This window comes from Leptonychotes weddellii, chromosome 12, assembly GCF_054177405.1.
Source record: "Leptonychotes weddellii isolate Sample4059 chromosome 12, ASM5417740v2, whole genome shotgun sequence".
NCBI lineage: Eukaryota > Metazoa > Chordata > Mammalia > Carnivora > Phocidae > Leptonychotes > Leptonychotes weddellii.
The window spans coordinates 5,545,153-5,559,995 of NC_138380.1; the positions used below are offsets into that span (position 1 = coordinate 5,545,153).

At 62.0% G+C, this 14,843-nt stretch overlaps 1 protein-coding gene across 4 annotated transcripts in view; it reads left to right on the forward strand.

Moving 5' to 3' along the window:
- Positions 1–11,043, forward strand: part of KCNH2 (potassium voltage-gated channel subfamily H member 2) — a 32,801-nt gene extending 21,758 nt beyond the window's left edge. For 2 of the 4 annotated variants that reach the window (XM_081799855.1, XM_031025435.2), the window contains 10 exons: positions 3,189–3,617; positions 4,142–4,529; positions 4,871–5,070; positions 5,510–5,762; positions 6,968–7,161; positions 7,435–7,534; positions 8,133–8,405; positions 8,479–8,665; positions 8,984–9,161; positions 10,483–11,043. In XM_081799855.1, coding sequence (XP_081655981.1) covers positions 3,189–3,617; positions 4,142–4,529; positions 4,871–5,070; positions 5,510–5,762; positions 6,968–7,161; positions 7,435–7,534; positions 8,133–8,405; positions 8,479–8,665; positions 8,984–9,161; positions 10,483–10,632 — 2,352 coding nt within the window. In that variant the 3' untranslated portion in view covers positions 10,633–11,043. Of the gene's footprint in view, positions 1–162; positions 552–3,188; positions 3,618–4,141; positions 4,530–4,870; positions 5,071–5,509; positions 5,763–6,967; positions 7,162–7,434; positions 7,535–8,132; positions 8,406–8,478; positions 8,666–8,983; positions 9,162–10,482 lie in introns of those variants that run through there. The other 2 variants (XM_006730877.2, XM_081799856.1) reach the window with 2 other exon arrangements.
- The last annotated feature ends 3,800 nt before the right edge of the window (positions 11,044–14,843 follow it).

Genomic DNA, 14,843 nt, shown 5'->3' on the forward strand with positions numbered 1-14,843 from the left:
CGCGGGCTGCGGGAGCGGCTGCAGCAGGAGCCCTGATCGGGCCGCGGGGGAGGGGGCCGCTGGCCAGCACGGGCGGGGCGGGGGAGCCCAGTGTGGCAGGGTGGGGGTGGGGACCTGGGAGGAGGGGCCGGCTGAGGAGCTGAGGAGCTGAGGTTCCGACTGCGGCGCTGCGGGCAGAGCGCAGCACCCTGGCAGCGGGGCTCGCACCAGGGGGCCATGGGCAGCCCGACCCAGGCGGGCTGCCGTCCACACTCACTGCCTGGGTGACCCGGCCCCGGCGCCCAGCCCCAGCGACCCTGGCTTCATGCCAGAGGCTGCCCTGGAAGCCAGGCCGCCAGTCTCTGGGGCGCAGCCTGGGCTGGGACTGCTGCTGGGGTGCAGGTGAGGCGCTGGCCGGGCCCTCGGGCTCCAGGGCAGGCAGGCTGGGGGGAGCCAAGTCCTCCATGGCGGCCCCAGCAGGGAAGGCGAGCGGGACAGGGGCTCTGCAGTCCAGGGCCCAGAAAGGCCGGGTGAGGCGGGCCGTGCGCATCTCCAGCCTGGTGGCCCAGGAGGTAGGTGACCACCCCCCCCAAGCCACTCCCCTTCCCTCCCTGGGCTGGGGCACCCAGACAGGCGCTGGCAAGTTGGGTGCGGCCAGGAGGGCTCTGGATCCCAGGGCCGGGCCGGGAGAGGGCTTCTGAGAAGGACGGTTTGGGGAGCCATGGGGTCTGCAGCTCTGCTCATCCCACTGCTGGCCCCTGCTCGCTCTCCAGGCCTGCCGGGCCTGGGTGGACAGTGTTTTTCTTGCCAGGGCTTCCCCTCTCCCAGGGCTTCTGTGGCCCACGGTCCTGCCTCCAAATACAAAAGGAGGAGAGGGAGAACAGGAATGAAATGGGTGCCCAGAGAGGATGACGGTGGGCGCACGGGGAGGAGAGGAGCATGGTGGGACAGTGAGAGGCCAGCCAGCAAAGCTCTGGGACCCTAATGCTCCCTGCCGTGTGCTGGCTTGGACACCGTGCGGGGGGATGGAGGCTTGGGCTGCTTCAGGGGTCCAGATTTGGAGGCTGAGGCTGAGGAGCGTGTGAGGTCACAGGCCACCGGATGGCAGCGGGCAGAGCTCAGCCACCTGGATTACCTCTTCCCGGGCAGCCTGGGGAGCTGGGGGCTGTGTTGCCTTACGCCCAGGCTGATTATTCTGTAGGCTAATCCTGGGAGTCACCTGTCTGCCCCCAGGCTTCTGTCAGCCGGGAGCAAGCTCCAGGCAGTTGCAGGTGGTTTAGGAGTGAGTCTGAGAATCCCACTCCTCTGCCACCTGAACTCCCTGCCTTGGCTCATGTGCTCCTTCCAGCTGGGGAACAGATGTAAGGCGGGGAAGAATCCTACCCATAGGGGAGGACCCAGGATTTGGTTTACTTAAATAAGCTTCAGTATTCTGTGGAACCAGAAGTCAAGGGGGGTTACAGACCTGGGCCAAGGCCATACGGTAAGCCGGTGGTTGCAGAGCAGGGCCTGGCCCCTGTCCGATGAGGTCTGTGGACCCAGGCCTTGAGTCTCAGGTTTGTCCCACGAGTGTGCATTTGTGCAGGGGCGCTGTGCAGGTCTTGCTCGCTCAGACTCAGGGAGGGGCAGGGTGGCTGTGGGTGTGGTCCAACACAGCCCCCAGGGGGCCTGGCCTCTCAGGCTTGGGGAGGAGCCCCTTCCAGGGGCAGTTACCTTCTGCCCCCTTGTCTGTGGGGGCCCTGGCCGGTTCTTTCTCCAGTCCTCACTTGACCCTCGAAAGGCCATTGCCTCATGCTCTCTGCCTTAAGGAGCAAGCAGCTTGGGGTGAAGGCAGGGCACAGCTGCTCCCCCAGCTGTCAGATGTCTCTGGAGCTGCCATGTCTCCCTGAGGGTGGCCAAACCCCTAACCATGGCCCGCGTTAACATCCAGTTACTTCCTCTAAGGCTCCGAGGAGTCTGTCTGGGGATGGTGGGTCCCCGGGATCCCTGGCTTGAGTATGAATGGGTATCTTTGGGGGTTCCCCCCACCCTGACTCTCTCCTGGTCCAGAGGCCCGAGGATGTGGGGCCCCGGCACTCGGTGCTTCCTGGAGTGGGACCAGCAACCTTGGTTCTCAAGGGTGTGGGTGAGGCCTTGGGTTTGGCTGCCTGGGGATGGCAGCGCCAGGCCTGGAGGGCCTAGGGACAGAGTCTGGAGGTGAGTCAGATGTCTGTGAGGGAGGATTCTAGGGGGCAGGGGGAGGCAACAGGGGACAGGCTCCTGGCCCAGTGTGGGAAGTCTGGCCTCAGTTCTTTCTAGTTCAGCTTGGGAGGAGAATGGCACGAGCTGCTGGCTCTTTGGGGTGGGTGGCAGGCCTGCCTCTGCCTGGCCGTTGAGCCCGTGCGGGGCTGGGTAGGACGCTTGGGAACATTCGCCGGTGTGCACGTGCATCTGTGCACATGTGGGTACATCTGTGGCTGGTTTAGGTCTTCTGTGGGCCTTTGGAGGAGTGTGGGAGGGCAAAGCTTGAGGGCTGCCCTGGGTCTGGGGACGGGGCTGGGGAGCGGCGGGGGTGTGTGTCTTGGTCTCTCCCCAAGGGAAGCCAAGGGGCCTGAGTCTGGGTGGCTGGTACCCTTGGGCCAGTGGCAAAGGGACCTTTAGGCTCTCAGTGCCCGGGTCACCAGGAGTGGTACTGCTATGGGAACGGCAGTGACCACCCCCCATTTTATGTGTCGAACTATGCCTCCTGGGGTTATCACCCAGGCTTGGAGTCTTAGCCCTTGGAGCATTTTCTATACTGGCATCATGGTGTGAGTGAGTGTGTGTGTGTGTGGTGGTGGTGGGGTCTATGTGGTGTTTGGGGGCGGTGGGCAAGGTCGCGTGGGGAAGTTACCAGAGGTATGGCTGTGCGTTGCTGGGAGGGGGGCCGTACATCTGGATATTACTTTCTGGTGCCCTGAACTCAGATCGTCAGACAGCGGTCTGCGTGCCGCATGGGGAAGAGTAGTGCCTGAGTCCCAAGGTGGGCGGTGGCTATGGCCACTTGGCTGAGGGATGGGCATCCTGACCGACACTTATTGGCTTCTCCCTTACTCTGCTTGGTCTCTTCTCTGGCGGCCCCAGCAGAGATGACGTCTGCTCCCACCCTGGAGATCCCATGGCCTGTCCTCCCCTGGCCCAGACTCCAGTGGGACAGCATTCCTTCACCTCTGCCTTCCCTGCCTGTCCAGGTCCTGTCCCTGGGCGCCGACGTGCTGCCAGAGTATAAGCTGCAGGCACCGCGCATCCACCGCTGGACCATCCTGCACTACAGCCCCTTCAAGGCCGTGTGGGACTGGCTCATCCTGCTGCTGGTCATTTACACGGCTGTCTTCACACCCTACTCGGCCGCCTTCCTGCTGAAGGAGACGGAAGAGGGCTCCCCGGCCCCCGACTGTGGCTACGCCTGCCAGCCTCTGGCCGTGGTGGACTTCATCGTGGACATCATGTTCATCGTGGACATCCTCATCAACTTCCGCACTACTTACGTCAATGCCAACGAGGAGGTGGTCAGCCATCCTGGCCGCATCGCCGTCCACTACTTCAAGGGCTGGTTCCTCATCGATATGGTGGCTGCCATCCCCTTCGACTTGCTCATCTTTGGCTCTGGCTCTGAGGAGGTTAGTTGGCAGGGAGGCAGAGGCTGGGAGGGCACCTGGAAAAGGAGAGGAGATGGTGGGGTACAGGGGTAGTGAGAGAAAGGGGGCATGGCAGGTGCCTCCGCTAACCCATGGCCACGACCCCTCTCCATGTGAGCCACTTGCCAGGTAGAGGTCCAGAGGGGCCGCCTTTTTCTGTTTGTCTATCCAAAGAGGCCGCCAGGTTCTAATCACACAGAAGTGGCCTGGGAACCAGTGGGAGTTCTGGCCAGTCCCCTTAGGGTGGGTGTTGTACCTTTCAGAGTTCCATCCTCAGCAGGGGGACCCCATGAGCCCTCTGTCACAAAGATGAGCCCTTTGTTGCAGAGCTAGCACAAAGATGAATGGGACTCTGTGCTGGGCTTAGGGAATGGGAGGGGCTTCAATCATGAGGAGGTTCTGGGAGGAAGTCTTTGGGGATTTTACTTCCAGTGACCCCGAGGGCTGCGGTGCCCCCCGACTGCTCATTTGCCCCCACACTGAAGGCTCCCCGCCCCCCCCCCCAGCTGATCGGGCTGCTGAAGACGGCGCGGCTGCTGCGGCTGGTGCGCGTGGCGAGGAAGCTGGACCGCTACTCGGAGTACGGGGCAGCCGTGCTCTTCCTGCTCATGTGCACCTTCGCGCTCATCGCGCACTGGCTGGCCTGCATCTGGTACGCCATTGGCAACATGGAGCAGCCGCACATGGACTCCCGCATCGGCTGGCTGCACAACCTGGGTGACCAGATCGGCAAGCCCTACAACAGCAGCGGCCTGGGCGGCCCCTCCATCAAGGACAAGTATGTCACGGCCCTCTACTTCACCTTCAGCAGCCTCACCAGCGTGGGCTTCGGCAACGTCTCCCCCAACACCAACTCTGAGAAGATCTTCTCCATCTGTGTCATGCTCATTGGCTGTGAGTGTGTCCCTCGGGTGGGCAGCGGGGCAGCAGCGGGGGGGTGGGGGGTGGGGGGGCAGCAGAGTCTGGGATGGGAGGAGCCCGTGATGGAGGAGAGGGAGGATGCCAGATGGGCCAGAGTGGGGCCCTGGGACTTGGAGGCTCCGGGGTCTACGATGGGGGCGTGTTTGGGGACAGGGGCACAAGGCAGAGCCCCAGGGCACGTGCACCTGGGCTTCTGTGTTTGTGCATGTCTTGTGTGTGCTCACGCGGAGATGTGACTGCGTGTGTCATTGACCCGGTGCAGGGGCGGGCGGGGTCCCTCGGACGCTGATGGTCCCACTCACCCCCGCCCCCAGCCCTCATGTACGCCAGCATCTTCGGCAACGTGTCAGCCATCATCCAGAGGCTGTACTCGGGCACCGCCCGCTACCACACGCAGATGCTTCGGGTGCGGGAGTTCATCCGCTTCCACCAAATCCCCAACCCCTTGCGCCAGCGCCTGGAGGAGTACTTCCAGCACGCCTGGTCCTACACCAATGGGATCGATATGAACGCGGTGAGGCCACTGGTCTTCGAGAAGGGCTGGTGGCGGGCTGCAGGGAGCACCCTTGACAGCATCACCCTCTGTGGTTCGGGGGGTCACAGTGCTGAGCAGGCCCCTGAGAGAGATGTTCTCCTCCTTTTGATAATGGAGCCCATTTACCGGGAGAACTCTCACCACGGGGCAGGCCAAAGCAGGCCCTTGCACAAAGGCAGAGCATTGAAACCTTCCAGTAGCCCCAGGCAGGGATCAGTCTCTACACTTTACCCAAGAAAATGGAGGCCGAGAGCAGCAAGGCGCCATCATCCCCACGGGCGCACGGCTAGAAGGGGTGGACCCTCTGATGCTCCTCCCGGGGCGCACGGCTAGAAGGGGTGGACCCTCTGATGCTCCTCCCGGGGTCTCCGGGCCGGGTGCCTGGAGATAGGGTGCTGAGCCCGCCCACCGCCCCCAGGTGCTGAAGGGCTTCCCCGAGTGCCTGCAGGCAGACATCTGTCTGCATCTGAACCGCTCACTGCTGCAGCACTGCAAGCCTTTCCGAGGGGCCACCAAGGGCTGCCTGAGGGCCCTGGCCATGAAGTTCAAGACGACACATGCCCCGCCAGGCGACACGCTGGTGCATGCTGGGGACCTGCTCACCGCCCTCTACTTCATCTCCCGGGGCTCCATTGAGATCCTGCGGGGGGACGTCGTCGTGGCCATCCTGGGTACGGGGCTGGGTCAGGGGGACCAGGTGCTGGGCTGGGAGTGCCTGGAGAGAGGTCTGAGCTCTCCGAGGACACAGTTGTTGGGGCTGTGGACCCAGGACTGCCTGCAGGGACCTTGAGTTCCTTTAATTCCCCTAAGCTTAGGCCCTCCAAGGGGGACAGTGGAGAGGAGCCCCACATGGGGTGGGGCTGCTGAACTCTGGGGGTTCTTGGATTCTGCCCCCCCTCAGACTCTCCCCACAGGCAGCGACACTCTTGCTTCCTTTGAAAGCAGGACCAGACCTGCTTTAACACTCCAAGGTGGGCAGTGGAGGGAGGTTATGCCTCTGATTTTACCAAGGAAATTTACTAAGTTCCCTGTAGCCTCGTGTGACACAGCCCAGCCCAGCCCTCACCATCTGCAAAGCAAAGAGAGTCTTGCCCCTCTTCCCCTCCCATCCTAACTTTCTATCCCACTTGTACACAGGGCAGGCGTGCCTGGCGGGGGACTTCCTGCCCTCTGCCTTCCCTTGCTCCTGTGCAGCCACACCTTAGTGCAGATGCATCACAGTGGGCCATTTTCGATTTTTATTTATCAGTTCAGCACAAACACCTTACACTCCACTCCATAAACATCCCAAGCACAACTACAACCAAAGTTTCACTATACAACACTTAACTTTACTATGTGTCATTCATTCTGGTGTTATCTGTTCTGTGCTGTGATCAGTTATGGTATGCTATTTTCTTTTGGCAAACAAAACGCTGGTCTTGTTTCCCTACTGTGTTATGATGTAAGCTCGAAGAACACTGAGGGCACGGTGATTGGCCAGGAGAGTGTTTGGGACATGGGGTTTGGAGGGGTGGGTAAAAGTGGACTTAGAACCCAAGGAAGCCAGGACCATGGGCAGAGAGGGGTATCCAGGCTGGTCCTGCTGGCTGCTTCCAGTTGTTGGAAGGCAGGGAGACCCAAGCCCTCTGCCCCCTCCGCCCCCTCCGCCCCCTCTGCATTGATGACTATGCCTCACAAGTCCTGCCTTTGGGCGCAGGGGGGAGATGGGGCTGGCTGATGCTTCCCTGGCTCTGGGGGCTGGGGCCGTTGGGTGGGTGATCAGACTGAGGGGAGTTCCCTGGCCCCCAGCCCAGGGTGAGAAGGCCGGGAAGACAGGTGCCTTTTGCCTGTGCTGCTGCCCAGGGGCTGAACCCCCACTCTTGGCGGCCTCCAGGGAAGAACGACATCTTTGGAGAGCCTTTAAACCTGTACGCTCGGCCTGGCAAGTCCAATGGGGATGTGCGGGCCCTCACCTACTGCGATCTGCACAAGATCCACCGGGATGACCTGCTGGAGGTGCTGGACATGTACCCGGAGTTCTCTGACCACTTCTGGTCCAGCCTGGAAATCACCTTCAACCTGCGGGACGTGAGTGCGCTGCGCTGAGCAGGCTGCACCCTGGTGGCTGCCCCCAACTGTGTGACTTCTCTGGGCCTATTTCCCTGCCTGTCAAATGGTGTCGGAGGTGAAAGTCCCAGCCTCACTTAGCTCTCCTAGGGCAGAGGTGACATCTGTGCTCCGGCCCTTCCTCACAGCGGGTGCTCCGGGCCCCACTTTCTCGCTATGTTAATGAGGGGGTGTGGGCTGGCCCGGGCAGGGCAGGTCTACGCGGAAGGGCCCTGACACGGCTTTTGGTTCCAGACCAACATGATCCCCGGGTCTCCCGGCAGCGCAGAGCTGGAGGGCGGCTTCAGCAGACAGCGCAAGCGCAAGCTGTCCTTCCGCCGGCGCACCGACAAGGGTGAGGCGGGGGCGGGGTGGGGGCGGGGCCCGGGCGAGCGGAGGCGGGGAGCGGTGGGCGGGGTCCAGGTGAGGCGGGAGGACAGCGCGGGGCGGAGCGCGGGGTCGGGCGGTGTCAACTGCACCTGGGCTCTGCAGACTTTCGCGCTCCTACTCTCACGCCACCTGCCCAAACGCTGTCCATTCTCTAATGCCCACTGGAACTGGCACCTCCTCCGGGAAGCCCTCTTCCACCCTCCTGGGCGGGGGAGTGCCGGCCTCAGCTTCTTTGGGCCTGAAGCGGCTCGGGGGCTGCCTTGAACTGATGTGGGGCGAAGGGACAGCACAGGGGAAGGCGAGGGGGCCAGCGACGGGGGTCGCAGAGAGCCCCGCCCATTAGTGCCACTCCCGTGCTTGGGCAGTCAGCGGTCGGAGACGACCTGGTCCCGCTCCTGGGAGCTCTCAGCCTGCTAGAGCGTGGGGAACAAAGCAGAAGAAACAGCCGGGGACAAACCAGGGCGTCCTGGCACAGTCCTCTGCCAGGCCTGCTCCGTCCCCTCCCCTCCCTTCCCCTTCCATGCCTCCTTCCTTCTCTGAGGCCCGTTCTCTGTTTCCCACAGACCCGGAACAGCCAGGGGAGGTGTCGGCCTTGGGGCCGGGCCGGGCGGGGGCAGGGCCGAGTAGCCGGGTCCGGCCAGGGAGGCCGTGGGGGGAGAGCCCATCCAGTGGCCCCTCCAGCCCTGAGAGCAGTGAGGATGAGGGCCCAGGCCGCAGCTCCAGCCCCCTCCGCCTGGTGCCCTTCTCCAGCCCCAGGCCCCCCGGAGAGCTGCCGGGTGGGGAGCCCCTGACGGAGGACGGTGAGAAGAGCAGTGACACTTGTAACCCACTGTCAGGTAGGGGAGGGGCCATTTCAGGTGGGCGGGGCATGGCATCTGACCTGGTCTCAACCCAGTTCTCTGGCTCCAGGTGCCTTCTCAGGAGTGTCTAACATCTTCAGCTTCTGGGGGGACAGTCGGGGCCGCCAGTACCAGGAGCTGCCTCGCTGCCCTGCCCCCACCCCCAGCCTCCTGAACATCCCTCTGTCCAGCCCCTGCCGGAGGCCCCGGGGCGACGTGGAGAGCAAGCTGGATGCCCTTCAGAGGCAGCTCAACAGGTGAGGGTGGCTCCTGGGATCCTGCTTAGCCCCCAGCTGTGTGTGTTGAGGGGGTGGGCTTAGCGGGGGGGGTGTGATCCGTGGGTTGCTGGCCGTGTTATAGAGTGAACGGAGAGTGTCTGTTCTGTGTAGGCCTTTGTGTGCTGCACCTTGACCTCCTCCTTCCATTCAGTGCTGAGACCCAGGCTGCACACCTAGAAGGAGCTGAGGGCGCCTGGGGTTGAGCAGCTGGCTGGTCCATAGGGTGGTCCCAGAATCACAGTTACTGGTGTCTCCACATCCCCGAGAGCCAGAGCATCCTCCTCCTTCTTGCCCCAGGCTGGAGACCCGGCTGAGTGCAGACATGGCCACTGTCCTGCAGCTGCTGCAGAGGCAGATGACTCTGGTCCCACCTGCCTACAGTGCTGTGACCACCCCAGGGCCTGGTCCCACCTCCACCTCCTCTCTGCTGCCTGTCAGCCCCATCCCCACCCTCACCCTGGACTCGCTTTCTCAGGTAAGTTCCAGAGCCCTCTCCCTGCCCAAGGCACCCAGCCCTGCCTTTTCTGCCCCAGTTCCACCCCAAACCTGCTGTGCTGTCCTTTGGCTTGGCGCTGGGCCTCAGCTTCCTCCCACCCCCCATTTCTGCCGTCGTCCCGGATGGTACTCTTGGAGGAAGGCTTCCTCAGGAGCTGCAGGCACAGGGCAAGGCAGGAGAGCCCCCAAACCAAAGCCCCCCAAAAACTGGGCAGAGGAAACGAGCAGGCTGAGAGGTGTCACCCGAATGACCAGACCTACTCAAGGTGTCTGTGTCATGGACATGAGGGGTCTCTCGAGGAGGGGACCGGGTGAGCCTGAGGTCCGGGGGTGGGGGCTGTGTGCCAACGCACCCTGGGGACTGGGTCCCAGCTCCCTGCCATGACTGGCCCTGCTCAGCTCTGACTCCGCCACCGACCAGTGGCTCTCCCCCTAGCTGCCTTGCAGGGTTGTCTGGAGGGCTTGGGCTGAGCCCCAGGGTAGCACTTCTGGCCTGCATCTCCCCTCTTCTGCTGGAATGGGCCTCTGTCGCACTTTGTCCTCTCCTGAGTGGACATGTGTGTTCCCAGCCTTCTGACAAGACAGCTGTGCCTGGGCCCCAAGAAGGGGGCTCTTCTGGCTCCCAGAGGTGGCCGGGTCTCTGCTCCCCGCCTCCCTCTGGCGTCTGGTCCCCCGCCCACAGGCTGCCTGCTCCTGTTTGCAGACACCAGGGCCCACGTCAGCACATGTGCGAGTCTCCCTTCGCGGCCTCCCCCGCAGAGGTCTCCCAACACCCTCGGCGGCATCCAGCAGCCCCTCCCGCCTGCCCTGGCGCTCTCCCCGGCCTTCTGAGGCCTGGCCGCCAGCCTGCCTGTGTTTCTAGGTCCCCGAGTTCTTTCTAGATCGGAGGAAGGAGCCTCGTTTCTCTTTCTGTCCCAACTCAGGGCCCCTCATTCTGGGTTGGGTTTGGATTCTTCTGCCGTGTTCCCTGGGGAAGGGAGTGGCTGCAGTCTGGAGTTCTCCCCTGGGTCAAGGGCAGCTCCCATGGCTCCTGGCTGCCCAGTTTGGCTCTTGCCCACGGAGAATGCATTTCTCTACTTGCAACCTCAGCGCCTCCCCTTTGTGCTCCAAGTGTTGCTCTGTGTGCCTTGGCCCATCTCCTTGTGCCCTCCGACCCTCTTCTGTCCTCCAGTCCTCTGTCACCGAATTCTCCTGACCCTCTCTGTCCTTTGACCCTCCCCTTTATTCACCTGGCAGCCCCCTCCCTCCCCACCCACCCCTTCTGCAGTCTTCCTCGTCTGCTCACACTGTGTTCTCTGCAGGTTTCCCAGTTCATGGCGTTCGAGGAGCTCCCCCCGGGGGCCCCAGAGCTCCCCCAAGACGGCCCCCCTCGACGCCTCTCCCTGCCAGGCCAGCTGGGGGCCCTCACCTCCCAGCCCCTGCACAGACATGGCTCAGACCCCGGCAGTTAGTGGGGCTGCCCGGTGTGGACACGTGGCTCACCCAGGGTTCAGCGCACTGCCTGGGCCCCTCCCCTCAGAGGCCCTGCCCGGGAGGCCCTGGCCGAGAAAGGGGAGAGGAACATGAAGGCACGGCCCCTCCCCCAGCCCTCGGGACCATCTCCTCCTGCAGTCCCCTGGGCCCCCATGGGAGGGCAGGGCCAAGGACAGGGCCGGGCAGTGGACGGGGGTCTGTGGTCTCCCCACTGCCCTGGGGGCATTAGCTGGTCTAACTGCCCGGAGGCACCCGGCCTGGGCCTTAGGCACCTCAAGGACTTTTCTGCTATTTACTGCTCTTATTGTTAAGGATAATAATTAAGGATCATATGAATAATTAATGAAGATGCCGATGACCATGAATAATAAATAATTATCCTGAGGAGACTCCGGCCGTGCTGGGGGGGTGCGGCCGTCAGCACACACTCTGTCCTGTGTTCACACTCACACGTGTGCACACGCGCACTGGGGTCTCTGGGAACCCGGGTGCGTCTGTGTGCACAGGGGCTGCCCGGATACTTGGATGTGGAACATGCATAGAGGGGTGTTCCCTGGGGGTTGATGCGGGTCACCTCCGGGGATTCCTGCTTCTGTAGGGCCCTGCTTCCTTGTGGCCCTGGAGTCAGGATAGCAAAGAACCACCTGGATTGTTTTGAATAGAGAGGACGTCCTAATGGGATGCCAGGCCTGGGTCCAGCCCCTCAGGGTCATGTTTTCCTGGGTGGCATACTGGCTCCCAGAGCTGATCCTGCTGACTGATAGCGCGGCCGGACACCAGCTCGTCGCCTTCCACGCTGATCCTAACCTGGGGCAGTGTTGGTTCGTTCTGGTCCATATCCCCCAACCCCCTGACTTGGCCTTATCTTGACCTTAACCCAGACTCACACGGACCCTGTATAGTTGGGACCCCACAGCAGCCCAAGTCTGGGCACACTGCTTTCCTCAGCCCCAGCTGGGGCTCCCCGGGTGTGTGGCTGCAGATGGGCCTCACCTTGGTCACTATGATCTCCTGAGCGCCTGGGATCCTTCATCACAGACTTGCTGCCTAGAGAGGGTGCAAGGTTTTGGGTGGGCTCATGGCCATTACTGGGGAAACACGTCAGAATATACATCCTGGGGCCAGGGAAGGGGTGTGCACACCCACGCACGCACGCACGCTGCTGGTCTTGCGAGGACACACAGCCACCTGGGGTAGTGGCTGGTAGTGCCCATGGCAGGCACCTGCCGCCAGCAGGAGGAGCCGACGGGCAGGGGCCAGCTCTGCTTGTGGCCACAGTGCTCCCTCAGGCCTCTGGAACCGGCCGAGCAGTCTCCTAATCAATCCCCACAATCCCTGACCCTTTGAAGTGGGTTTGTTAACCTTGCTTTAAAATCAAATGTGGCTATTCTCACTGTCCATGCCTGGGGTGGGGTGGGTGTTGGGAGCAGAGACCCTGGTCTCTGAGCAACCCGGAGGGTTCTTGCTGTGCCCAGAGCAGGGAGGAGAGAAGGGAGAGAATCTCCCCCTGTCCAGGTGACTCTGCCCCAGGGCCCTGTCTCCCCTCCCGGGATCTGCCGACCATGCTCATCACTTGGGAGTTCACACATGGGACTTCCTGGTGGGCTGATGTATGTGATGTCGGCGGGGGGGTGGTGGTGAGCAGACCCCCTCAATACGGGGCAGAGACAGACCCAGGCAGAGGTGACCGTGAGGCTGCCGGTGAGAACTAATGTACAGACGGCTCAGTGCACCTGGCACGCCGGGTCCGTGTGAGCTGGGCCAAGTGCCCGCGCTCTGAAGCTGGCTCCGTCCTTGTTACCGTCTGCCCTTGGCCTTCGAGTATCCTCGTCCTGGAACTCAGCTGTGGTTCACATCACTCTGCCCTGGTGCAGGGGTGGAGGCTGGGGGCGCCTGGGCGAGGGGCTGGGGACCATCCCAGTGAGTCAGGGCTGGTGCTGGTGGGCACCTGGTGGGAGGGAGCAACCATGCCAGCCCCACAGTCGGCCACCAGCCCGGTGTGGACTTTGGTGCTTGTCTTCGATGAAAGCACATGGATGTCCCAGGGGTCAGTCCGCTCAGTCTGTACCGGGGAGCTGCCAGTGTGGTTCGGATGCCCCGTGCCAGGTCCCTGCCAGGAGCCACCTGCTGAGGTTCGAAGGTGGGTGGAGGACAACATTTACGGGACTGTTCTACCTGTCCAGATGCAGCTAGGTGCTCAATGCGGGCGTCATTTAACCCTCAGGGGTAGGAGTAATTATTCCAAGTGGGAAGATGAAGGCTCAGCATGGTCAGTGACTGGCCAGTGCTCACACTGCTGACGGGTGACTGTGCGCAGTTTCAGACTGCGTAGGAGGAGGGACAGTGACCCTCTGGGCACAACACTGGGGCTGACACTCGCTGGCCACAGGGTGCAGGCTCAAACCTGGGCCTTGTGGGGCCCGAGAGGCAGGCAGGGGTGCAGTGACTGGGAGTGCAGCCCAGTTTGGGGAGACACCCCAACTCCCGTTCCTAGCCTGCTCTGGCCCTCCCCTCTCCTGCCAGCCCGGGGTCATGGTCTGCCCGGCACACATGAGTGATGCTATAAACCACAGCTGTACCTACGGTCCTGGAGCTCTCTGCTGGGCTGATGAAGGTCAAGTTTTTGGGCAGGGTCTGCCCAAAGCAGAAGGTGGCCATGACTACCCATAGTGGGGCCCCGGCCCCAGACTGGCTGCACCTTACAGGGTCCTTGTTGCATCCCTGAGCCCTGAGCGTTCTCAGGTGTGTTGGAGAGGGGTGGAGCTCTAGCTCCCATATTCCAGCTGGGAGTACAGCCTAATGGCAGGCTACGTCCCTCCGGGGGCCACCCTTGCTCTCTGCATCGCCCACTCTTTTAATGTCCACCTTATCTTATTTGTTATTTTATTTCATTTAGTTTAATTTAATTTAATTTAGTTTTTTGTAGAAACCATCAGTATAAATGCTTTGGAAGGGAGATGAAGGACCATCAGAAGGCAGTAGCCTGGGAACCTTGTGGAAGGGGTGCCTAAGGGGTATCATTCCTGGAGCCCAGGAAGGGAGAAAAGCAGGAGGCACAGGGACCACTGTGCAGCCCTCCGCACGCTAGGCTGTTCCTCCATTAGCCTGAAGCAGTAGATAGAGAGCCCCAGCTCCATGGGGGTGGGGCCTGTTGGTTCTGTGGGGCCTAGAACAGTGCCCGGCACTGGGATGTGCTCAGTGTTTCCTGAATGGATGGATGGATACAAACACTGCTGTCCTCCCTGGAACAGAGACCCTTGGGTTGGACAGGCAGAGGCTGGGGAAGGTCTCATGTGCCTGGCAGAAGCAGAAGGAGGGCATCTTCCCAGGGCTCTCCTCTCACCTTCTGCACCCCCCCCCCGCCAGTCACCAAGCTCTCCCCATGCCAGTCCTCATGTCTGCTCGACACAGCCCTGTGGCAACTGCTTACTGCCCCAGACCCACTCCCTGACTTCCCCTGTCACCTGGGCTCCCAGAGCCACAAGGACTTTGGTGGAGGGAGCGGCAAAGGTGAGGGTAAAGTCCTCTCCTCTCCTGCAGAACCGGGCACCCATGTGTTGGGGATTTGTTGTCCAGAGCTGAGGGTTCTTCCAAACCAAGAGGGCCAGGAGGGTGGGGTTGGGGCTGGAAGAAGTGGTGGTGGGCAAGGAAAACGATCTGGGCAGGAAGGCAGGCAGCAGAGCTTGGAGCTGGAGTGTGGTCGGGGGTTGGGGATAGGACCCCATGACAGCACAGGACCAGGCTGCCTCCCCCCACCTCCACCTCTGCACCTGAAGGTCCAGGAGCCGAGTGGGGCCCTGATGTGTGTCCTTGCCTGGGAACTCAGCCACTGCTCAGGGTCCAGGCGAAAGCTTGCCCCGTACCTGTCCTTACCTGGACTCTTGCCGCTGCTCAGCCCAGACAGGGGCAGCTCTCACATTTCATGAACAAATAAGAGTAATCGATACTCACTGAGCACATCCTTTGTGGTGAGCATTATTCCCACTGCCTGAAACCAAAGCACAAGAGGCTGAAGTCACTTGCCAGACATCCGCAGCTCCAGAGAGTGGAGCGGAGTGTGGACCCCGGAGGGGGGGGCATGCCTCCACCTGCTGGTTTAACTCTTGGGCACACTGCTGCCCTTGCTCTAGGGACAATGGCTAGGAGACCTTTGCAAGGGTCTGGGATTTTGAGAACCTTCTCTCCCCTG